General features: G+C 42.4%; 1 protein-coding gene across 2 annotated transcripts in view; it reads left to right on the top strand.

Annotated features, from left to right (window-relative positions):
- The first annotated feature begins 244 nt into the window (after positions 1 to 244).
- The window catches only part of SEH1L (SEH1 like nucleoporin), a 50559-nt gene continuing 25087 nt past the window's right edge, over positions 245 to 25716 (top strand). The window contains exons 1-8 of one of the 2 annotated variants that reach the window (XM_040353924.1): positions 245 to 471; positions 3898 to 3948; positions 4514 to 4660; positions 10950 to 11161; positions 11992 to 12090; positions 15670 to 15810; positions 17061 to 17218; positions 19252 to 19399. In XM_040353924.1, the coding sequence (XP_040209858.1) occupies positions 361 to 471; positions 3898 to 3948; positions 4514 to 4660; positions 10950 to 11161; positions 11992 to 12090; positions 15670 to 15810; positions 17061 to 17218; positions 19252 to 19399 (1067 nt within the window). In that variant the 5' untranslated portion in view covers positions 245 to 360. The remainder of the gene's footprint in view (positions 472 to 3897; positions 3949 to 4513; positions 4661 to 10949; positions 11162 to 11991; positions 12091 to 15669; positions 15811 to 17060; positions 17219 to 19251; positions 19400 to 25716) is intronic. The other variant, XM_040353925.1, reaches the window with a different exon arrangement.

Raw genomic sequence — 25716 nt, 5'->3', positions numbered from 1 at the left:
TATGAAAGGGGTTTTAGTACTGTTATCTCATTTATAAGAAAGGATTTTCTCTGCAGGAACTGTGTTTATACAAGAATGGCGTTTCCCCTATTATTATTTATGCGATACTTTGTACCAACACTGATATCGCAGTCCTAATTTCTTATCTACGAAAACTTGAAGCACGTGACGCCACCCTGATATCACGTGACGGTGGGGCTACGTTGGGCGACGTAAAAAAAGGCGCCGGGGTAACGAGCATGCGCAGTGGGTGTATTTTGGTAAACGGACGGCGGCGCTTTTTGATTGGAATTGCGTGTACGTATGACGTCAGTAGCCGAGTATTAGAAGTCTGTGAAGTGTCAGTATTCGGCTCCCAGTATGTTCGTAGCCCGGAGCATCGCCGCTGATCACAAGGATCTCATCCACGATGTCTCGTTTGATTTCCATGGTAGACGAATGGCGACCTGCTCCAGTGATCAGAGCGTGAAAGTGAGTGTGTGGCAGCAGGAGCACGTGGGGCAGGAGATGGGGGTCCATGATCAGAATTGCAGTCCTGGCATGCTGTGTTGTAACGATGGTGATGGGGGTGATGTCAGCATGTGGTGTGCTGGGCACGTGATCAAAGTCTTTCCTCACCCCTCCATGTGTTGCCCCCCAGTGATGGCACATCTGATGTTTACAAAGCAGTCCATAGGATTACTGCAGGCACATCTGACAACCAACCGTCTTTAAAAAACATTCCTGTGTTGTCATAGCCAGCCTATGACAGAGTGCACCCTATAGCTGGGTGCAGAGAACACTGAGAAGGAAGGTGCAGGCTCCACACCTGGCCCACCTTTTATGTGCCCTGTGTGAAGTTCTCTCCTATGTGACATCTCTGATTTGCCAGCTGGGTTCACCCCTACTTTGGAGGTTCAAGCCTCACACTGCCAAAGCTGTTTTTGCATACACATGATTAAAAAAAGACAATTTAGGCCTGAAAATTGTGAAAGCAGACACTCGAGAGAATAAAATAGGGGTGGTTTAAATTTTAATATATCGATCATGCCACAAAAATGCACTAAAGTTACAAATGCAATAAATGACCCAATCTTATGGTAAAATGTAAAAGCTGAGCTTGCACTGTGTGAATGGATTTGCATGAGTCCGTTAAGTGGCGACAGACTTCACTTTCTTGTATTTTCCATAGGCGACACTTTTAAAGTGGTTGTATACCCATATGTTTTTTTATTTTTGAGACGCAAGACACATGCAGACCGTATGTCCGCTTTTTCATCCATTCGTTTACGGATGAAAAAGCGACATGCATGTATCCCTATGAGATAGCGGATGAACATCCATTGACACTCGATCTCATCAGTGTCCGCTATGTTCCGATTCTGCAGATGGAGGAAAATATTTTTCCACCTGTCTGCAGAGCCAGGCCCGTCGGAGCAAAACAAGCAACTGCTTGGGGCCCCGAGCTGGCCTGTGGCCCCAGCAGGGCTGCAGCCTGTAGCGTGGCCAAGCTCCTCTTCCTAGTTCCTCCTGCAGTCTGGCCGGGTACCGTAACCGCGCGGTACAGGAGATTCAGTTTTCAGTTGCCGGACTGACAGGAACTGAGTGCTCGCTTCCTTTCAGTCTGGCCAGGAACAGCTAACTGAATCTGCTGCGCGGTAAGGGGGGAAGGCAGTCAAAAGTACTACCCAATGCTTATCAGAAAAAGTACTACCCGTTCGGTGGCAGCAGTCCACCCCCCCCCCCAACTTATCGGTACTACCCGGTTTATAGCATAATTGATAAGCATTTAAAACAAAGTGCTTCCACAGCGACAACCCCTGTCCCCTGCTTCTTGCTTGGGTCCCCCAAATTCCTTCAGACGGCTCTGTGCAGAGCGGATCGAGTAAATGCTCAGACAGTCCGTGTTTATCCGATTTACCCCCCCCCCCCCATAGGGCAGAGCAGAGTTCTGACAGGGCGGTCTCTGTCATTTGCTGGCCCAGAGGGGATCAACAGAGTGATCCCTGCTGAGCAAGCGGATATGAATGGAACGCATGTCAGAAACGACCCTAAGGGCTCTTTCTCACGTACGTTCTTTTTTTATTTTCCTCCCGTTCCTTTTTTTTGGGTAAAAAACAAATGCGGATGTCAATTTTGACATCCGTTTTCATGTCCGTGAACGTCTGTTTTACGTCTGCGATTGTCAGTTTTTCCATCAACAGATGTCTGTTTTTCATCTTTTTCAATTGCTTTTTCTTCAGTTTCTCATCTGCTTTTTATCATTTTTTTTTTTATTTTTTTTTTAATCTAATCTCCCATGAGACTTTGCTGTTCTCCAGCATGCCTTGTGTTTCACATGCTGCTTTGTGGTATATTTGGGTAAAAAACAGGTGTCGTCGGATCGGATGTAATCGGTTCATTTGCTGACATCCTTTTCACGTCCGTTCCGTTTTTTTATACGGAAGAAAAAATAGGGTTTTCCTCCGTCGTCATAAACGAAGCATAGCAGAGACGGATGTTCATCTGGTGACAACCGCTATCCCGTGTGTGTGTGTGTGTGTGTGTGTGTGTGTGTCATCTGAAAACAGATGGATGAAAAACGGACATACAGAACGTCTGTGTGAAAGAGCCCTAGGCTTACCTGTAGATAAAATTAATATCTCCTAAAACGTGTACGGTTTAGGAGATATTCACTTTGCATGCAGCCCGCTGACGTCATTGACGGCCAGGAAGAAGACTCCCACGCGCGTGTGCGCTGGAGATACGTAATCACGGCTCCAGCTGCTGATCGCCGGAAGCCGGAAGAAACGCTGAGGGAACAGGTCGACTCCCTCTGCGTTGACCGGGATCAGATGCCGAGGCCTCGTTCTAAGGTGAGTATTTCATAATGAGCTAGTATGTGCTGCATACTAGCTCATTATGCATTTCCCCCAAACAGGTTTTATTGTTTTAAAAGTGCGGGAATACAACCGCTTTAAATCGCCCGCGTAGGTCATCAGTTTAGGGTTATAGATGAGGTCTGGTGCTTGAAATTTTCTTCTCGCTCTGGCGTGCATGACCATATGTAATGTGTATCCAAAACTGTGTTCTCGTGTAGGGGTCCCAACACTGTTTTTACATTTGTTTATGTTGGGGGGGCTCATATTTTTGTGCTTGGGTGTAACTTTAACTATTTTGCAGTTTACATAATTATTTTTTTTTTTTTACTTTACATAGGGGACAAAAAGTCCTGTATGTGATTTTTAGATTTTGGTTGACAGGCTCTCTTTCACCACTTCCTGCCTGCAGGGTGTCCATGTAAGTCCTTTGTTTTCTCAAAAGAGAAAAATGTATTGTTGGTCAGATCCCCAGGTGCTAAAATCTGAAAGAAAACCAATGCAGTCACCAGATCTGTTTGGTAAACTGCGATATATTAAGTTTCTGTTTTGGGCTTAATATGGCTTTAAGAGCTCATGCTCAGACCTTTACAGGCACAAATGTCCTATATTGTATCATTTGCATCAGTTTACTCATGGCATGGGAGCTGCAGATGGTGTGTAGAGTGGCAGGCGTTTCTTGTTTATGGAATACATCATATGCATGGGGGACACGCTGACCCAAAAGAGGATTGGGGTTTGTTCAATTGCATACTGCCATTCACTATGGCTGGTTGTATGGGTCACCTGTAACTCCCTGGGTGTCAAACAATGGTGGAAATGTTTACTCTAGAGCACCTTTGCATCTGCAAATGTTCTCCTGCCTGAGCCTTAAACTTTGTTGGTGGGATAAAGAGACTTCAAATTGTTTGACGCTGGAGCCAGCAGCAGTAACCTGGAGCCAGGTATGTGTTTACAGCTAGGACAGGTAGTGGAGCATAACCCTGTGTTAGTAAATGCACATGTTGTACAGATGTTGGTTTAAATTTCTAAAAACCAAATCCAAAATGTTTTTTTTCAGGTTTGGGACAAAAGTGAAAATGGGGATTGGCACTGTACTGCAAGTTGGAAGGTGAGTATGCTTCAATTATATTTAAAGTAGTTGTAAAAGGCGAAGGTTTTTTATCTTCGTGTGTTGTGTGCATGTGTACTGCTCCCCCTGCATAACTCCCTAAAGCGAATTTCATGGAACCGCGGCTAAAAACATGTAAACCGCGCAAACACCTTTGCTGTGGCCAAAATGCAGCACACCAATGTGAACCACTCCTTAATGATGTGTGTTTTGTTGCATTCTCCAGTGCAGGCAAAACATTTAGACTTGAGAAAACAAGGGTGCAGTACACTATAGTGTCAACTTGATTAAAGCAGAGTTCCACTCAAAAGTGGAACTTCTGCTTTTTTTTTTTTTTTTTTTTTTTTTTTTCCTCTCAAAACCTGAAGTTTGTAGAGCTGGGTGGTGCCAGCAAGCTTAACTATGGATCACCCTTTGGTCATTTAAACATTGAACAGCCACATTTTAGTCCATGTATGGCCAGCATTAGTTTAGCTAAAGCAAATGGTAAACAATGTTGTGATACTGTATTTTGCTTCAGTATTGATCTGCTATATGAGTAACTGTTATGTGCCTTTCTCCTCAGACACACAGCGGCTCCGTATGGCGTGTCACTTGGGCTCATCCAGAGTTTGGGCAGGTTTTGGCTTCATGCTCTTTTGATAGAACAGCTGCTGTTTGGGAGGAAATAGTAGGTGAATCAAATGACAAACCTCGTGGGCAGAGTCACTGGGTAAGATTTGTCAGTAGCTTAAAACTCATGTTAAAGTGGTATGATTACATTTCCTGGTCTTATTTAATTACTATCATTTTTATTTTTGTGCAAAGCTTGGGGTTGAGTGGGTGTAAAGCTTAATGCATACTTTCATGGTGAAAAATATTGGCACCCCTGCATTTTTGTCAGATAATGCACCACTTCGCTTGCTACGAGTAAGCATCACATGATGTGAAACATGTCAGCCACCTTTTTCCTGTTGTTCATTTTGACTGCATTGCTTTGGTGTTTTTTTGGCTTTCATTTGTACAATAAAGACATTTGTTTTAAGAAGTGCGGCAGTCCAGGATCTTCTATCCAATGCACCAGTGCATAGCCAGCACCTTTTTGGTTTAGTGGGACGGAAGCAAAGCCAAGGGATCAGCAGTTTTTAGAGCGGTATCATCTCTGTGCGTTCCAGTTCCCGAAACAAATCAAAAAAAATGTAGAACATGCTGCATTTTTCCTGGACCACACTGGAACGCTGTAAAATGTACCAGAATGCTGCTCAACGCCCTAGAACACATTTATTTAGGCCGGGTTCACACCTATGCGAATTGAGGATGGCTTAAACCGCATCCAATTTGCAGAACATTTCTAGATACATTGTTTTCAATGAGGCTGGTTCACATATGTGCGATGCACTTGCCAAAAAATGTGTGTGTGTTTTCTAGGCATTGCGGTGTGGCTCAGGTGCGAATTCAGCCCATTATCTTCTATGGGCACGCATCTGATTCGCAGATGTGTTAATTTCTCTTCAGGATTTGTCTCATTCACCTCAATACACTTCCCTCTCCCAGGTCTCCAAATTCGCAGCTAAAACGGAGCAGATCTGCTGAACACTTCTCTTATCTCTCTGCAGAGATAAGAGGGCTGAAATTCGCACCGCACAAGTGTGAATCCGGCCTTAAGGTTTGAGGGGAAAAATGCACTGGATTGCATCAAAACGTACTGGAACGTGTCCAACGCACATACAGAAAAGCATCTGCAACACATTCACACTGCCTTTCCATGGTGTGAGCTGGCCCTAAAACTTTTATGGTTACAGGAAGCGCTTGATTTCAGGTTTTTATTTTTTTTCCAAGGGGTGAGCTACAAAATATTAAATTGAGGGTAGCAATTTTGTCCAGTCCATTTTTGGAGTTTTACATGGAATGTGTCGGATTTGGCTTCTTTTATTAATTTTTTCTTTTTTGTGGAATAAACAGGAGAATGCCTAAACATTTGTAATTGCAACAATTTAATGGGCAAAGTGGTGCGTTATCTGACATAAATGCAGAGGTGCCGATATTTTTGGCCATTACTGTACATGCAAATCATAGAATCCGCCCCCCCCCCCCTCCTTCATCTTATTTTTCTTTACCTAGTTCTTTGTAGGGGTGAGGGTCTACCTAAACACTATATTCTGTTTGTGTGTGTGTTTTTTTTTATTTTTTTTATTTTTTTTTTTTTACACAATTTGGTGGTCTGTTGCACTATATACTTATTGGAAAATCTGGAGTAGTTTGTAATGTACCGGCAAAGAGTTAAGCTGTTTTAGTTTAGAGTGGTTTAATTTTCCATATAGGTTGTAGTAACATATTGTAGTTGTGTGCTTTCATTTGAGATTTATTTTTCTGTGTATTTTAAGTTCTTTTAGCCCTGGTTCACACTGGGCTGCGGGAGTGAAGCCGTGCAAGTTCAGCTGAACTCGCACGATTTCACTCCCACCGGCAGTCCCAATTTCGGCCGCGATTTAAGAGACATCTGTGCGGGTTTCTGCACAGATGTCTATGTAAATCGCGGCCCGAAATCGCAAAAAGTAGTACAGGAACTACTTTTTGAAATCGGTGCAGCGCCGCAGATGCGGCGTCGCACCGATTAGGACAGTGTCATTGGCGGCAAATGCCGCCGATTTGAGATGCGATTTCACATGTGAAATCGTATCTCAAATCAAAGGAAATCGTACCCAGTGTGAACCTGGGCTTACAGTGGAATAAAATCTTTCCTCTATTGGAAACAGAGGTGTGGATTTACTAAGACTGGAGTGCACAGAATTTGGTGCAGCTGTGTAGAGTAACCAATCTGCTTCTAAAGCTGGCCATGCATTATACCATTTTCTTGTTCAATTTGCTTTAGATTTGCACTCAACTGTCTTGGGTCTTGCCTCATAAATAGTTTTGGTAAATCTAAAGGAAAAGTGTATAATCAGCCTATCTTCAGTTTGTTCAATTAAGCTTGGAAAATAAAGGCTAGAAGCTGGTTACTATGTACAGTTGCATTAGATTCTGTGTGCTCCAGTTTTTTAGCAAATCCACCCACCTGAGAAACCGTACTTACTGGAGTAGGGCCGAAACAACTAATCGATTATGAAAATCGTAATCGATTAATTTCATCGATTAATCGGCCAGTAACATAATGGGGTTAAGAAAAAATTAAATTGGCTTTTTTTTATAGTACAAAGAGCAAATCTCTACTGTAAATATTATTTTCACTGTCCCACAGTAAAAAAATGAACCCCCTACAGTAGCGATTATTTGCTCCTTTTTGTACTCATTTTCGTTTCTTTTTAACCCCATTATATTACTAAACATCTCAGGCCTGGGTCACACCACAGTGCTTTTTGCAGAAACACACTACAGTTCATTTACATGGTTTTACATCCATGATTTTTTCAGCTGCTGAGTATTTGGAAAGGGCAAGGTCTTTTATTTATATATATATATATATATAATCACACAAAACAGTGCTACTTTTAGTTTTTTTTGGTTCAATATATTTCAATGGAAAAGCTGCAGAAAAGCATTTTTGTGGCAATTTGTGTTTTTTAATCTGCCCAACAACAAATTGGGCAAAAAAAAAATTTCAACTGCAAATTGCAGAAAAATTACTTTATTTTTTTCAATAATAAAAAAAAAAAAATCGGCCAACTAATCGATTATGAAAATAATCGTTAGTTGTAGCCCTATAATATAGTAAAGCTGAAACAGTTGACATTACAGGCCCAGGCCCATGTAAACATTGCTTTGTTTCCATAAATGCATTTCTATGCTATGCTCATGTGGGTACTGGATGTATGGAAAACTAACTGTTGGAAGAAGTTGTTCCCTGCATATGTTAAGCTAAACCCTTGTTCATCCCATTGGATGTATAAATTGTCCTTCCTATGGCCTCTTTCACACGAACGCCTTCACCTAATGGCCTCTGCTTACTCAGCGGGGGATCGCTCTGCTTACTCAGCGGGGGATCGCTCTGCTTACTCAGCGGGGGATCGCTCTGCTTACTCAGCGGGGGATCGCTCTGCTTACTCAGCGGGGGATCGCTCTGCTTACTCAGCGGGGGATCGCTCTGCTTACTCAGCGGGGGATCGCTCTGCTGAGCAGGCGGATGACAGGTCCTGTCCGCTCCGATGTGCAGAACGGACAAAGGACATGGCCAGCTCTCCTTTATGGGGAAATTGGGTGTAAACGGATCTCTGTTTTTATCATCCAATGACACTAGGTCTGCCCGCCTACTCCTTTTTGTGAATGAAGTACTATGCTTCCTGAGATATGTAACATGTATATCCCAGGAGGCACAGGGAGCACTTTGCACGTCATTAATCTAGGTGAGTTGCATGGGTGCTGGACAGTAACATTTATTTATTTTCTATTAAAAAATAAGAAATGGAACTTGCGTAACAGAGGGGAGGGGGGAGGCAATGATCTTTTTCTTTTTGGTCTGCTTTAAAGAAACACGAGACAACCTTCCTCATCTGTGACTATTTCTATAACCAAAACAGAAGACTATACAAGTCTGGCATCAAAGAGATGCAGTGTAAGTTTTCTGTAGTAAACTGCCAGTTTTACTGATCCAATGTAACAGACTGCGATGAGAAGTAAGTTATAGGCCTGTTGCACACAGATGTAGAAGTTTTCTGATGTTTATGTGTAGAGTCTTGCTGGCTGACATCCGGCATAAGGTTCCATTAAGACCTTGTGTATACATACATTCAGCTGCATATGTGTTAAATTCTTCATCTTCTAACTGCCAGTGTTTAAATGCATGTGTACTTGTGTTTAATACTGCGCTTAGGTTTTGTCTGGACTTACACTTTAACTAACGTTAAACCTGCTCTGTACCAAATTCTAGCCCTAATCTATCTGACCCTGTAAGGCCCCTTTCACACCTGTGGACCGTATGTCTGCTTTTTCATTTATCTGTGTACGGATGAAAAAGGGACATGCATGTATCCCTATGAGATAGTGGGTGTCAGCGAATGAACATCCGCTGACACCCGATCTTATCGGTGTCCGCAATCCTCTGATTCTGCAGATGGAGTAAAATACTATTTTTCCATCCGTCTGCAGAGCGGATCGGGTAAAGACGGACTGTGTTCATCTGATTTTTCTCCCCCCATAGGGGAGAGTGGAAGTCTGACAAGGTGGTCCCTGCACAGTGTGTGGAGACCGCCCTGTCATCTGCTGGCTCAGCGGGGATCATCGGAGCGTTCCCCGCAGAGTAAGTGGAGAGAGCCACAGTTTTAGCACCCAGGCATTACTGCACTATGGATCTTTACATGGCTGTTTGCAAGCACTGATTTTTTTTTTTTATGCTTGTGTGCCAGAGGCCATAGAATGCTGTTATCTGATCCCTCAGTTATGTATTTTTTTTTATTTGTAAATGTCTGTTGGAAGTGTCAATTATGGTCCTATTCACAAGAGCCTGTTAAGTCATTTCAGCATTTTTTTGGCACTATTGATAAGTCAAATATACCTCCCAGCTTATTGGCTGTATATTGTGCAATACTGTAATGCCCACAGTAAAATTACACCTTTTGAGTGCTTGGGTACCATTTCATCAAGTAACTAATTGCATAGCTATCACTAGGTGGTTAATCAAAGAAAGGGTACTATACCGGCGGTTTAGTGGGAAGACTTGCTGGTCACAGCTTTGTGTGTCTAAGGTATTCTCGTGTGCATACCGGTATCCTTAACACTCATTCTTGTACTCTTCCCAAAGGGAGCCTCTCAGTTGCACCATGCATATAAGCTTTAATCGCAAATGGTCCACAGCTTCTCATTGTCTGTATCCTCCCTCCGGGATGGAATGGTTGTAGTGAGTACATCCTGGCATCCGTTTTTTTCACTTTTAACGTTCACACTTCATTCGACACCTTTTCTCAGTGCTTTTACAGTATATCTGTGTGGTAGTGGTTTTATAGTAAAGTGTTCTATGATTGCCCACAAATGTTTTCCTTATTCTGAATTGTAACCAAAAAAGGCAAAAGCTATATATCCGAATTTTAAAAGGAAAGTGTTGGAATATTTTTTTTTGTGTATTGCAACTTTTAAGCTTTAGTTTTTACATTGTCTTGGTTTCATAATGGTTACTTTCAAAAAGCCAAGGGAGGAAAAGCTGGAGAATACTGTAGGTAAATTTACAAACGGGCTTGCAGTCCCTGGTTGTGGTGAAGTGGTGTGTGTGTGTGTGTGTGTGTGTGTGTGTGTGTTTAAACAGACAATGATCATCTTAGAGTAGAACAGGATAGTTTTGCTTACTATCTATCTATCATAAGGGATTATTATAACCTCCGTGTGTGTGTGTGTGTGTGTGTTTGTTTGTTTTTTGTTTTTTTCCACCATCTGTTTCCCACTGTGGAGATTTCTTTTCACTTCTGGTATAGTCAGGGCTTTTTTTCAGGGGGAACTCGGTTCCACCACCTTTGGCTCAGACCCTTTGGTGCCTGATCACCACAATCACTTGTAAACACAGAAGTCTGGTTTCTGTGTTTACAAGTGACAGCTCTGCACTCTGTGTGTAGCCCCCTGAACTCTGCATTCTGTATGTAATACAATCCTGGTATTTAATGCCCCTTTAAGACCCGTTTACTGTTTGTGAAATCTGAACGGGGTCGTGGTTGAGTTCCTGCACCTATTTTCTGAGAAAAAAAAGCTCTGGGTATAGTAGACAAAAAGGAAGTCTCAGATTAAGGGAACTAGTGTTCCCATTGGAAGATTTCCCCTCCATTACATTTCTTGGGACAACCCAAAATTCGGGGTTTACTTTTACTTTCACTTTCAATCATAATTGGTACACAAGACAAATGGAGAAAGTCAATTTCCTTTAAAAAGGGAGACAGGCGGCATTAAAAAAAAAAAAAAAAAACTGACCTGTTCCCATCCCGCTCCACTATGTCCAAAGCGTAAAAAAGTTTTGCTTTTAGTTATACTTTAACTTTGGTCAGTGTGTTTTATTGTAAAAACTTTTACCTGTCTTTAAATTGGCCATACTGGTTTCATCTTTTTAGGTTAAAAGAACTACACTTGTGGACAGCAGAACGTCGGTAACAGATGTGAAGTTTGCACCTAAACACATGGGCTTAATGCTGGCCACCTGTTCTGCCGATGGTGTTGTGAGAATATATGAAGCTCCTGATGTCATGAACCTCAGTCAGTGGTCTCTACAGCATGAAATCTCCTGCAAGCTCAGCTGCAGTTGTATCTCCTGGAATCCTTCCAGGTCACTTTCCTCTTAATTATTTTTATTTTTTTCCTTGTATGGAAACTTTTACTATTGTTGAAGGGAGAAAACCATATTTTTCAGAACCCTTATGTCCATTGCAACGTCTTACCTACTGTTCAGGCACTGATATGGGCCATTTTAGTGAATTTAGCAATTGGACACACAACATAAATGACTGTAATTGGCTGAGAAGTGTTAGATGGCGAGTACAAAAAAATGAAGTGTCTCTAAACCCAAGAACAAATTATATTTAAGCTTACTGATCCTTGCATGTGGTGGCTACATTGGTTTTCTTTTACTTCACAATTTTCCCCATTTTTATTTTAACTGGTTATACCTGGAAGTGCTGGGTGTTGTGATTTGGCTGTTGAGTTGAAAGGGCAGCAATGATGTGTCTCCTAAGATAAATTGAATACCTTTTCTGATGGAAGACCAATTTCATTATTTCTTTCAAAAGATCAGTAAAGTTTTGATTTCACTTGTTGCCTTGAATTGCACTTTGATGTGTAGTATACTTTTTTTTTTTTTTATAGTAGTGTAATTACTCATGCATTGTAATTATGGTCCAGCGTGTAGTCACACCTTCTGGACACAGACTGATGTGGTGGAGGTGGCGGCGGCGTTCCATATTATACTGCCAGCTAGTGGGAGTGGGCATTCTACCTCCCTCCTCCCCCCCTCCCCCCTCTCCCCTTATCGCATCACAGGCTTTAGCATTACTTACAGCTGTTTAGAAAATGGAACTGTTCACGTTGAATAATTTTGTACAACTGGTGTGAATTAGATCTGTTTTGTAACTTTTCTTTGTGTGTTTCTATTTTTTATAGTTGCCGTGCTCATTCTCCTATGATTGCAGTGGGTAGTGATGACGGCAGCCCTAATATAATGGGAAAAGTTCAAATCTATGAGTATAATGAGAACACTAGGTAAGAGAAAAACTTGGCATTTTAACAAATTTACATGAGATCTGTTGCAGCAGGGGTTAATACTATGAGGGGCTGTCACAGGCTTAACAAGGGGCTGTCACAGGCTCAACAAGGGAGCTTAACCACTTAAGGACCACTTCACGCCGATCTACGTCGGCAGAATGGCACATCAACGTACCTGTACGATGCCCTTTAAGCCCAGCCGTGGGGTCGCGCATGCACGCGACCCGGTCCGAAGCTCCGTGACCGCGGGACTCGCGGACCTGATCGCCGCTGAAGTCCCGCGATCGGTCCCCGGACCTGAAGAACGGGGAGAGCTGTATGTAAACACAGCTTCCCCGTTCTTCACTGTGGCGCCGTGATCGATCGTGTGTTTCCTTATATAGGGAATCACAATCGATGACGTCGCTCCTACAGTTGTAAACACACACAAGGTCACACATAACCCCATCAGCGCCCCCTTGTGGTTAACTCCCAAACTGCAATTGTCATTTTCACAGTTAACAATGCATTTTAAATTCATTTTTAGCTGTGAAAATAATGGTCACAAAAATGTGTCAAAATTGTCTGAAGTGTCTGCCATAATGTCGCAGTCACAAAAAAAATCGCTGATCGCCGCCATTAGTAGTAAAGAAATAAAAATGCAATCCCCTATTTTGTAAACGCTATAAATTTTGCACAAAGCAACCGATAAACGCTTATATATTTTTTTTTTTTTTTTTACCAAAAATAGGTAGAATATGTATCGGCCTAGACTGAGAATTTTATATATATATATATATATATATATATATATATATATATATATATATATATAAATTTTTGGGGGATATTTATTATAGCAAAATAAATATTGCATTCCCCCCCCCCCCCCCCAAAATTGTCGCTCTATTTTTGTTTATAGCGCAAAAAATAAAAACCACAGAGGTGATCAAATACCACCAAAAGAAAGCTCTATTTGTGGGGGGAAAAAAAGGATGTCAATTTTGTTTGGGAGCCACGTTGCACGACCGCGCAATTGTCAGTTAAAACGGTGCAGTGCCGAATCGCAAAAACTGTCCGGGTCCTTTAGCTGCCTAAAGGTCCGGGTCTTAAGGGGTTAAGTATGCCTGACTCTTCTGCCCCGCTGCTCCATTCATTGAAACCATACTACATATTCTATGAATGAAGCAGGATCTATGAATTGAGAATGGCCAGATTGCTTAGCCCCCTCCTCTTACCCAGTAGTGTGGTAGCTGTAGTATGGCTTCTATGAATGGAGCAGCTGGGCAGAAAGGGCCAGCATAGTTGGGTTCTTTTGTTGAGCCTGTCACAGCCACCAATGCCGAGATGGTGCGGAAGGCCTTAATGGCAGATATCTTGTAACACAGGCGTCTGCAACCTTTTTCCACTTAAGGGCTGGATTCAATGTATGTGAATGCATGGAGGGCCACGTTCACCTGCTAGTAAATGAAAATAATTCTGGACCCTTCTACATTATACAGCCTTGCATTTCTTGAGCCCTTTACATTACACAGCCCCCTCCCCCTTATTTTATGCTTTAAAATTGTGCACACTGGTGGAATAGCGACAAACTACGGTACAGAAAAATCTCCATAGGCGACGCTTTAAAAATTTCTACAGGTTACCAGTTTAGAGTTGGAAGATCTTTGTGCTAGAATTATTGCGCTCGTCTTAACGATCGCGGCGATGCCTTACACGTGTTTGAACACTGTTCACATTTGTGGTCGCATCTTGATTCGTTCTCCAAGAAGCACAGGATGGTGGCGGGCATGTCCTCTCCTGCTGCTTAACCACTTGACCACCGCCCCATGTCAAAAAGACGTCCTGTTTTTAAAGTTGAATATCTCGATAACGGCAGCAGCTGCTGCCACAACCGAGATATTCATCTTTTCAGGGGGCGGTGGTGTACACGATAACGGCGGTCTCCGGCGGATTCGCAGCGAGATCGCCGTTATCGGTGGCGGGAGAGGGGCCTCCCGCCGCTCTCCCGCGCCCTCCACCGCTTACCGGAGCCGTCGGTAGCGGCGGAGGGGATCGGATGTGTCCGGCAGCTGAGCGGGGACGGGACTGAAGGAGAAATCTCCTTCACCCGTCCTCATAGCTCTGCTGGGCGGAAGTGACGTCAAAACGTCAGTCCCGCCCAGCCTCTTAAAGAAACATTTTTTTTTTTTTTTTGTCATTTGAAAAAATGACTTTTTTTTTTTTTTTTTTTTTTTTTTTGCATTTAAGTCTAATTATGAGATCTGAGGTCTTTTTGACCCCAGATCTCATATTTAAGAGGACCTGTCATGCTTTTTTCTATTACAAGGGATGTTTACATTCCTTGTAATAGGAATAAAAGTGATCAATTTTTTTTTTTTTATTTCAGTGTAAAAAATTATAAAACTAAATAAAAATAAATAAGAAAACCAAAAAAAATTATTTAAGCGCCCCATCCTGACGAGCTCGCGCGCAGAAGCAAACGCATACGCGAGTAGCGCCCGCATATGAAAACGGTATTCAAACCACACAAGTGAGGTATCGCCGCGATCGTTAGAGTGAGAGCAATAATTCTAGCCCTAGACCTACTCTGCAACTCAAAAAATGCAACCTGTAGAATTTTTTAAACGTCGCCTATCGAGATTTTTAAGGGTAAAAGTTTGACGCCATGCCACGAGCGGGCGCAATTTTTAAGCGTGACATGTTGGCTATCATTTTACTCGGCGTAACATTATCTTTCACAATATATAAAAAAATTGGGCAAAATGTATTGTCTTATTTTTTAATTCAAAAAAGTGATTTTTATCCAAAAAAAGTGCGCTTGTAAGACCGCTGCGCAAATACGGTGTGACAAAAAGTATTGCAATGACTGCCATTTTATTCCCTAGGATGTCTGCTAAAAAAAAATATATAATGTTTGGGGGTTCTGATTAATTTTCTAGCAAAAAAATTGTGATTTTCACATGAAGAGAAGTGCCAGAATTAACCCGGTGGGCAAGTGGTTAAAAGATTGATCAAGCAGCAGAACCTCTGCTATGATTGTTCTAATGGTGCGCAAAATCGCTGCCTGAAGAGAATGATATCCCCCACTGAAGTCCAGGACGTCATATGACGTCCTACGGTACAGAAGTGGTTAAAAAAAATAAATTGCCGCCTTTTCAGTCTTCTGTAAACCGGCAGTTCTGTCATGACATAGTTTCTGGGTTACTAGATCCAATTGCCTTTTTTTGGGTCTCTGGCCAGCCGGCGGTTGGGCTGGCTGGTCGATCGGGTCTCGCTGCTTGGGATAACAACTGAGTGGCTTCTTGCCCGCGTCGGTTGTTATCCCAAGAAACCCGACCGGGGTTAGAATGTCCGCCATAGGTTGTCAACCCCTGTTCTAACAGAAGAGGAATCGGTACAATGGACATCTAATGACTGTGAGTTCTATCCTGTGTTAAATGTTTTTATTTTTTTCCATCTTTCCTCTTTGTAACTTTGGATACAGTTAACTTGCATTGTATAGGCTTATGACTGCCAAATTTTTCTAATGAAAATGCCTGTTTTACTTCACTTGATCAGTCATCTAAAAGGCTTTTAAATCTTATTTCTTTGCAGAAAATATGTAAAAGCTGAAACTTTTATGATGATCACAGATCCGGTTCATGATATTGCATTTGCTCCGAACTTGGGGAGATCATTCCACATCCTTGCAGTTGCAAGTAAAGACGTCCGAATTTTCACCATGAAGCCTTTAAGGTGTGTTCTTGGGGTAGAATATTCAGTTCACAAATGCGTGTTTTTTTTTTTTGTTTTTTTTCTTGAATAATGAATCTAGGATACATACAGCCTTTATTTAATTCTGGCACACCTTGAAGTATTGCATTTACCAGGACTGTTAGCTTCTTGTGCATATACCTGTATTTCATGTACCAGCTGCAGAGTGGGTATGTATGCTTGCATTTGGCAAGTACATATAAACTGATTATGAGTAGCAGCAGCCAGGATCCTTCAGGGGGAGCAGAGGCACCAAATCAAATGGAACTACTGCCTTTCTTTTGTCCCAAGTCCTGCCTGTCAAAACGATTAGGATGCTAGCGTCCTAACAACCAATAAGGTGCTTGGAGGACCCGATTCAGAGGAGGAAGGATGTAGCTTCCTCCTTCCTGCTGACAATGGAAGGGGACTGGAGAGGACTTGCTGTCTGCACTGGGACACTGCTGAGATGATTGGCCGAGTGTATTAGGAGACCGATGTGGACACAGCTGATGATGTGATTGAGTGTCCTGGCGAAAAAGTGAGCAGTTGAGTCTGGCACTCAGAGCAGGGTGAGGGGCATGGATCACCTTGAACAAGTGTAGAGGGAAGACATGCCCCCCCCCCCCCAGATCCTAGAGCTGCTGATCTGACACATCTCCCCCCCCCCCCCCCCAGAGATGTGGAGGGAGCCATACATAACCAGACCATCCACAGTACCTGTACCATGTCTGCAGTCTCGGTCAAACTCTCTTTCCCTCTTTAACGTGGCTGTAGTCTCTCTCTCCTTTTTTAATATTGAGATGTGTGGTGTGTTTTTTTTTTTTTTTTTTTTTTTTTTAAGTAGTACATCTAGTTAGTGTATGTATAGCCAAAACATGTTTTTCAATTTTTGGTAGAGTTTAAATAGTTTTTGCAATCTGTGTCCTGCTAAGGAGACTTACCGTATTTATCGGCGTATAACACACAGGCATATAAAACGCACCCTAACTTTAAGAGGGAAGTTTCAGGGGGAAAAAATTCTTCCTCAGCTCCCTGAGTATAACACGCATGCACAGTTTACCCTCTATTTTCAGCGTAAAAAAATGTGTGTGATATATGCCAATAAATACAGTATTTTCAGTTTTGCTGTTCCAGCAGCAAGTGAGAGGAAATCCCTTCATGGTGAGAGAGAGGGGGGGGGGTGAGGGATGTAATAGGAGGCGGGTCTGATTTGTGTTATTATTATTCTACTAAAACTTATTTTTTTACAGAAAGGAACTGACTTCTGCTGGGGGTGTGACAAAATTTGAAATTCATACGGTGGCGCAATTTGATAACCACAATTCGCAGGTATGGCGAGTAAGCTGGAACATAACTGGCACGGTTTTGGCATCGTCTGGTGATGATGGAACTGTTCGGTTATGGAAAGGTAAAAACATTTTATTTTTGTAGCAAATTTCGGCTTATTTAATCAAGCATAGTGCAGTAATCGACAGCAGTCAGTCAAGATGCATATCCAGTTGGATTTGGTATAGTGTATATGTACTTGATACGGGTTATAATTCCATAATTGTTAAATGTTTTAGGGGGTTGGTGTATGAAATGAATGCCTGCTTTAGAACACTACATGTTTGGCATGGAGACAAAATCTCATTCGCATGTGTTTTCAATGCTTACGTTCTGTTTTTCACATTGTTCTGTAAATTTATAGCGATGTTAATCCCTCAGGTTTTTCTAAGCACTTTCAGCAGCCAATTTTAGTTATACTGAGTACATAGCCATGGATTAAAGCGGAGGTCCCGCAAAAAAATATATTAAAAGCCAGCAGCTGCTGACTTTTAATAAATGGACACTTGCCTGTCCAGCGCGCCAGCGATGTCGGCAGCAGAAGGCGCGCAATCGCTTGTCTCTCTGCTGCCGTCCTCTGTGAGGGAATCGGGAAGTGAAGCCTTGCGACTTCACTGCCCGGTTTCTTACTGCGCATGTGCGAGTAGGGCGGCGCATTCCCAGTGGTCCCCGCTGTCTCCTGGGACCAGTGCGTTTGCCAGGAAGTGGAATGACTCCCATGGCAGCCTCTCTCCGGAAGTGCGTGCAAATGCCTGTATTATACAGGTATCTGCACCCCCCCCCCCCCTGCCAAAAGGTACCAAATGTGACACGGGGGGAGGGTTTCCGAAAAGCAGTTCCATTTTTCGGGTGGAACTCCGCTTTAAGATCAAGAAGCTGTTTTAAGTTGCCTCCATGACAGCTGCTTCAGAGTCCTGTGCGTCTTCTGGTCAGTTTCATGTCCGAATTCAGCCAAATATTCGGTCTGAAATCTGACCTGAAATGGTGAACAGGGACCTCTGTGAGCTGCGCTGCGGTGTGTACCCAGCCTCCTGGCATCCCAGTCTTGGGCCCCTTTCAGACTGGGGCGGGAGCCGCGGTGGCGGTTTAACGCAGCTAAAAATAGCAGCGCTATACCGCCGGGATTGCCGCGGGAATCAGCCGCTAGCAGTGTGGTATTAACCCCACTAGCGGCCGATAAAGGGTTAATACCGCCCGCAATGCACCTCTATAGAGGCGCATTGCGGGCGGTATTGCCGCAGTTTCCCATTGTTTTCAATGGCAAGGAGCGGTATACATGCCGCTCCTCTCATCGCTCCAAAGATGCTGCTGACAGATTTTTTTTTTGACAGGTTTTGTGAGTTTTTCAGGCGGGATAGTAGCGTTATTTTTAGCGCTGTACCGCCTGAAAAACTCCTCAATGTGAATGTGGCCTTAGTCTGTAGGGTTCAATTTTGAGTTGGCCCACCCTTTGCAGCTGTAACCTCTTCAACTCTTCTGGGAAGGCTGTCTACAAGGTTTGGGAGTGTGTCTATGGTAATGTCTTCCAGAAGCGCATTTGTCAAGTCAAGCACTGATGTGGACGAGAAGGCCTGGCTCACATTCTGTGCTCTAATTCATCCCAAAGGTGTTCTATCAGGTTGTCAAGATTTTTTATTTTTTTTTTTTTTTATTTTCCATCTAGTGATCCAGCCAGTATGTCTTAAAAAAAAAAAAAAAAAAAAAGCAGAATGTATCAGAGGGCCGAGACTAACATTTAACACTGACTTAGGGTGCTTACAATGATCAACTTGTATTTATTATACCAAAGGGGGGGGAAGAAATTTGCTGTAACTGCTTATAAAGTGTGAGCTGGAGTTTGGCTGCTAGTACTGATACTCTCCCCCCCCCCCCCCCCCCCTCAGACTGGGAATGCTGCTTTCCAAATGTACTTCCTCTGCTGAATCATCCAGAGAGGCACTCTAAATGCATGAGGTGTGTTACTGGCTGGATCACCAGGTAAAAACAGTAGGGGAGATAGATATTGTGTGATTCCTGGTGTTTATTTGCCCTGTTCTAATGGTAATCTAGGCTTTGATGGACCTTGGCAAATATCTGATTTATTTTTTTATTTTATTTTTTTTCTGAATCTGTCAGCCAACTATATGGACAACTGGAAATGCACCGGCGTACTAAAAGGCGATGGGAATCCTGTAAGTTCTAATCAGCAAGGATTTCTTGTTCCTTCTGTTGGCTCCACCAATCAGAGTTTACCTAATTCTATCAATGGCTCCTCTTCTAGCAGGTAAGTGATGTTTTTTGTGCAAGTAACTTGTTGGCATGAAGGTGTTCGTTTTTTGTGATTAAACATATAGGAAGAGCCGGTTCACACTGCGGCGGCACGACTTCGGGGGCGACTCTGCAAGTCGTCCTGAAGACGACTTCAGAGGCGATTAGCAAAATGACTTCTGTATAGAAGTTAATGCAAATTGCCCTGAGCCCCCCCCCAAAGTTGTACAGGAACCTTTTTCTAAGTTGGAGCGACTTGCGTCGCTCCTTTTAGAACGGTTCTATTGAATAGAATGCGACCTGACAAGTCACCCCAGTGTGACCAGGCTCTTATAGTTTAAGTGATTTTGCCTTACTGTTATCCTTACTTATTTGCTTGGGGGGTTTCACCCCTGGTGCCAGTAGGTCTTTCCCTCTCCCCCTCTCCAGAGTACTGGATGGCAGTGTTGAGGCTGAGGGCTGTATTTGCTATGCAGGTGTTAGTGGCTCAGACTACCAAGACTGCCCAGTACAGTGAGCAGAGATGTCTCTGCTTACTGTAAAGAACTACAGTGGGGCAGAGACAAGACTAGTGGCCAGGGATAATACAGAGCAGTAAGGCCACCGGTCTTACAAAACAGATGTTGGAGGGCTTCAAGCTAGGATTCAAATAATGCCCCCTAGATTTCTCAGATTACACAGTAGGAAGAGAAACCAGCAGCACGTTTTTACTAAGGTATGACGGCACCAATACTACCGGCTAATAAATGATCTCTGCCTGGAGTTCTTCTTTTAACTCTGTGACTATACTGTGAGCTGTAGGTGCCTCATATGACAATCTTTAGTAAATTCTAACTTTATATATATATTTTTTTCAATTCCCACCCATGCCCCCCCCGCTGACATGTTGGGTATGTCTTGGAGACTCCCCCTCTCTGTTTTTATGTTATCACTGGGGTAAAAGGGATGGGAAGTCTCCAACATAAAAAGGCTTATGTAGGTCCCAGCCCTTCTCCCTCTACTAAAGTATAGCGCCTTTCTTTTTTTAATTTTATTTATTAGTATTAGTATGTTATTGCTCTAGTGTCAATGTTGAGTCTTTCTTTTGCAGTGATAATTTTGTCACTGGGATGAAAATGTGTGTGTGTGTGTGTGTGTGTGTGTGTGTGTTCCCCATCAGACCAGACCTGGTGTTTTTTCCCCCTTGCGATTCGGCACTGCGTCGCTTTAACTGACAATTGCGAGGTTGTGAGACGTGGCTCCCAAACAAAATTGGCGTCCTTTTTTCCCACAAATAGAGCTTTCTTTTGATGGTATTTGATCACCTCTGCGGTTTTTATTTTTTGCGCTATAAACAAAAATAGAGCGACAATTTTGAAAAAAATTAAATATTTTTTTATTTTTGCTATAATATCCCCCCCCCCCAAAAAAATTATATATATATATATATATATATATATATATATATATATATATATATATATATATATATATATATATATATATATATATATATATATATATATATATATTTTATACACACACGTTTTCCCTCAGTTTAGGCCGATACGTATTCTACCTATTTTTGGTAAAAAAAAATCGCAATAAGCCTCTATCGATTTGTTTGCGCAAAATGTATAGCGTTTACAAAATAGGGGATAGTTATATTGCGGTTTTTTTTTTTTTTTTCCGTGACTGCTACATTTTGCCGGACACATCGGACAATTTTTACCCATTTTTGAGACCATTGGCATTTTCAAAGCAAAAAATGCTATAAAAATGCCTTGTTTACTGTGAAAATGACAATTGCAGTTTAGGAGTTAACCACTAGGGGCGCTGAAGGGGTTAAGTGTGACCTCATGTGTTTCTAACTGTAGGGGGCAGGGCTGGACGTGTGACGTCATTGATTGCATTTGCCTATATTGGGGAACAGACGATCAATGACGGCAGCTAATCTATTAACTTTTTAATTAATTTAAACGCCTTGCGACGGACGGAGTTAAGTTGCACTGCCGCAATTTTCCAGGTAAGTGCTTTGAGGATCGGCACCTAACTTCGGAGAATTGCTGCAGTGTAACTTAACTCTGAAAAGTTATGTTACGCTCCGTTTCTGAGGATTTGGCCCAGAGTCCTCAATCCGGGGACTGTCCCCTGAAACCCTAGATAGCTAGTCACTCTAGATTAAAGTTTATCTATAAAACCTTTTTTGCTTTACATTTTGAATAGAGAGGTGAATGGTGGAAATAAAATATTACATAAAGAAATATATATTGTTTTTTTTTTTTTTTTTGGACTTTCTGCCATCCATATTTCTTTAGGGAGATATTTATTTTACTGCCCTTTAAACTAAACGGGTGAAAAGAATCGGGCGACTGCATCTGTTTGGCCAATAATTTTCCACTTGTTCAGACCCACGGCTCAAATTTCAGCACATTGGGCAACATTCTAGCCCTATATGGCTAGATTTAGATGGTTGTCATGAGAACAAGTGTCTCCGTTGGAAGATTTTCACTTGATTTCTTATCTGGTGGCAACTCAAACTTTTGATTTAATGCTCCACTTTTATTCTAGTGACATTGGTGATCAAGACAGTTGGGCAAATTTAAGTGGACACTGCAATAAAAACTTGACAGTGGTCTTAAATCCTCACCACTTCCCCACAAACATTTTGGCTGGTTATGTTTTTGAATTTTTTTTTTTTTTTTTTTTCTAACAGCCAGTCACAATGGCTTTTGTTTATCTGCAGAATCTCTATTAGCCCATGGCGAGACAAAAACCCTGTTCTCAATGAAAAGTGAGGACTTGTATGATAAAGACTTTCTGCAGCACTTGATTATTACAGAAAACTACTGGTATGATGCAACTTGACCAATACTGTACTAGAAAGCATAATGAACTACAGCTTTGACCTACCTGCAGTAAAAGTAAAGTGAATGCAAATTAAACTGCTATGTTTAGACACACAGCTGTTATTGCTGCACCTCTGAAAAGCAATCGGTGTTTGATGGGTGGTGAGTAGGTGATATGTCACCTTTTCACCACCCATTTAAATCATGTAAATGCCACACTGCGTCGAAATTGCATACATTGCACCTTGTTGTGGGACAGCCCCATTTGTTTAACCACTTCCCGACGGCCGCATGTATATGTACGTCCACAATATGGCACGTACAGGCAAATGGGCGTACATGTACGTCCTTGCCTTGTCAGGGGTCCGATCGGGACCCCCCAGCTACATGCGGCGGTCAGGTTACCTAGGGGAGCGATCCGGGACGACGGTGCGGCTATTTGTTTATAGCCGCTCCGTCGCGATCGCTCCCCGGAGCTGAAGAACGGGGAGAGCCGTGTGTACACACGGCTTCCCTGTGCTTCACTGTGGCGGCGTATCGATCGAGTGATCCCTTATATAAGGGAGACTCGATCGATGACATCAGTCCTACAGCCACACCCCCCTACAGTTGTAAACACACACTAGGTGAACCCTAACTCCTATAGCGCCCCCTGTGGTTAACTCCCTAACTGCAACTGTCATTTTCACAATAAAGAATGCAATTTAAATGCATTTTTTGCTGTGAAAATGACAATGGTCCCAAAAATGTGTCAAAATTGTCCGAAGTGTCCGCCATAATGTCGCAGTCATGAAAAAAATCGCTGATCGCCGTCATTGGTAGTAAAAAAAAAAAAATTAATAAAAATGCAATAAAACTATCCCCTATTTTGTAAACGCTATAAATTTTGCGCAAACCAATCGATAAACGCTTATTGTGATTTTTTTTTTTTTACTAAAAATAGGTCGAATACGTATCGGCCTAAACTGAGGGAAATTTTTTTTTTATATATGTTTTTGGGGGATATTTATTATAACAAAAAGTAAAAAATATTGCATTTTTTCAAAATTGTCGCTTTATTTTTGTTTATAGCGCAAAAAATAAAAACCGCAGAGTTGATCAAATACCACCAAAAGAAAGCTCTATTTGTGGGGAAAAAAGGACGCCAATTTTGTTTGGGAGCCACGTCGCACGACCGCGCAATTGTCTGTTAAAACGACCGAATCGCAGTGCAATCGAAGTGCCGAATCGCAAAACCTGGCCTGGGCATTAAGCTGCCTAAAGGTCCGGGGCTTAAGTGGTTAAACAATACAGCCCACCAAACACTACACAGGGTTAGCTTCAAATGCAAAGGTGTGTTATTTCTGTAAATGCATTTTAGATGGGTACTGTCACTTGCCCACTCATTAGGCCTGGCAGTTGTCAGGAGGTGGTGGTGATGAGCTTACCCAGTGTGGACTACTGCAGCAATGAGGTGGTAAGGAAGCATGGATACATGAGTGTATACTTTGGCAGGGAAGGGGAGGGAGAGAGGCATGTTACAGAATCTCTCTGATTTTAGAATAGACCTGAATAAGGATGGTGTAGTTTAGAGCGTTTGGTATTGGAATTTTATACTGGTATCTATGGTTGGATTTGAAGGAGATGAGCAGGTTGCTATTGTTGCAGAGTGTCCTGAGCAATACTGTGTCCATGGGTGTCCCCTGGTTTATATTTTGCAGCTTGGTGAAACTGCACAAAATTTCATTATTGGCAGTTTTTATTAGTTTAGCCATATTGACATACACTGAAAATGTTTGCACAGCTCACAAGACGTTTACCTATATTTGTATATTTTGTCCAGACCCAAATTACTATAACAAAGCCCTAAGAGTAGCAATCTTGATTTGGTTAGATTAGATTAATGCTCTTGGAGTTTACGCTAAATTAATAAGCCCCTCAATGTGTTTATCTGTGGCATAGAGGTAATTGCTTCATTAAATGTATTTTGAGTGCCTCTAATTGTAAACCGTGTGCTGCGAGCTACATCACACCTCCGATGGATGTAGCTAGCAGCATGGGTCCGGTACGTCCCTGTTCTCCGTTTTCAGGGCTAAATCTTTGCCTGAATTTGGTCCTAAAATGGGGCCAAAGACGCACAACGTTCCTGTGCAAGCCGCTCTGCAGCCGCAACAGAGGTGTGAACCAGCTCCATAGTGAGACGGTCACAATCTCCTGTCATGCAAATTGGATACTGGAAAACCTGCATCAAATTTGCATAGGTGTGACCAATTTGGTCTATGAATTATAATCTGTCCACATTTTTAATTGGACATTGTTCTAGAAGCACTGTGGAAATCCAACTGCCATGGTATCTGATATTGTCTGTCCTCTTTTTTTAAAGTGGGCGAACAGGCAGGATTTTTGATGCAGGAGATATGTTTTGTTTCTTCTGCATTAAAGTTGCTTGTTTGCCTGTCTGCCCTTGTTCAGTAAGCTGTGCACTTCTTTTTTTTTTTTTTAACATGCATGGCAACCTGATGGTGTCATTTGACAGGAAACTCTTAGGCTCCATGTACACTGGACGCTAAAATGCAATAGTTGGCTTTTTTTTTTTTGCTTTTTTTTTTTTTTCTTCAATGTATCAAAAATGTTAAACGCTGGTGAGCCACGTTTTTGAGCATTTGGCGTTTTCTGTGGTCAGTAAAACCGACTCCTGAACGCTATTTTAGGGCGTTCAGAAAACGGTCCATAAAATCCCACTGCTGACAAACGTCCAAAAACTTCCAGGTGTACATGGACAAACTCCAAAAACAGCCGTTTATGATCTCCAGTGTGCATTGAACATAACAAAAAACCTGGGGAATGCCCAGGGAAAAACCAAGCCGCCTTACCGACCAGCCTGCAGAACAACCAAATTAACCTGTCTAACAGTATGCGTTAAAAACAGGGGTTTTGTCCGCACGCATTTGCAAACGCATGTGTGAGCCACAGAGCTGCACCAAGGCACCCTGTAATCTGTGGTCCTAACACTAAACAATGAGCGTCCCCACAGTGGAGGCACATGCATTCTAATGGATAGATAGGGGCAGGTGGACTGAAGGGGAGCCACCCCTTCTTAAAGGTACAGGAGCACACCAAACACCCAGCATATAGCACAATGGCTGCAAAGGTGTTGGTGCACTGCTGGACCAATATAAACTCCACAGGTGAAACAAAAACGTGTCCACCACCCCCATCTATAGCTGGCAATCGCAGTAAGTGTCATTGGAAGGCTAAAGCAGATGACAACAAAACCTGGGGAATGCCCAGGGAAAAACCAAGCCTCCTTACTGACCAGCCTGCAGAACAACCAATTAACCTGTCTAACCAGTGTGCATTGAGCCTTAACATTCAATTCACCTGTAATTTAAAAAAAAAAACAGGAAAACAACTTGCTCCCATTAGTAGCGTTCGGCTTTATTGTCAAGTTTGTAGTAATTTTATTTTTTAAACTAATCTGAACAAATAAGATGTAATGCTTTTTTGTTTTTAACACATTTTACCT

Source organism: Rana temporaria, chromosome 5 (genome assembly GCF_905171775.1).
Source record: "Rana temporaria chromosome 5, aRanTem1.1, whole genome shotgun sequence".
NCBI lineage: Eukaryota > Metazoa > Chordata > Amphibia > Anura > Ranidae > Rana > Rana temporaria.
Note: the sequence above shows the minus strand (reverse complement) of the source record. Positions and strands in the feature narration are given on the sequence as shown.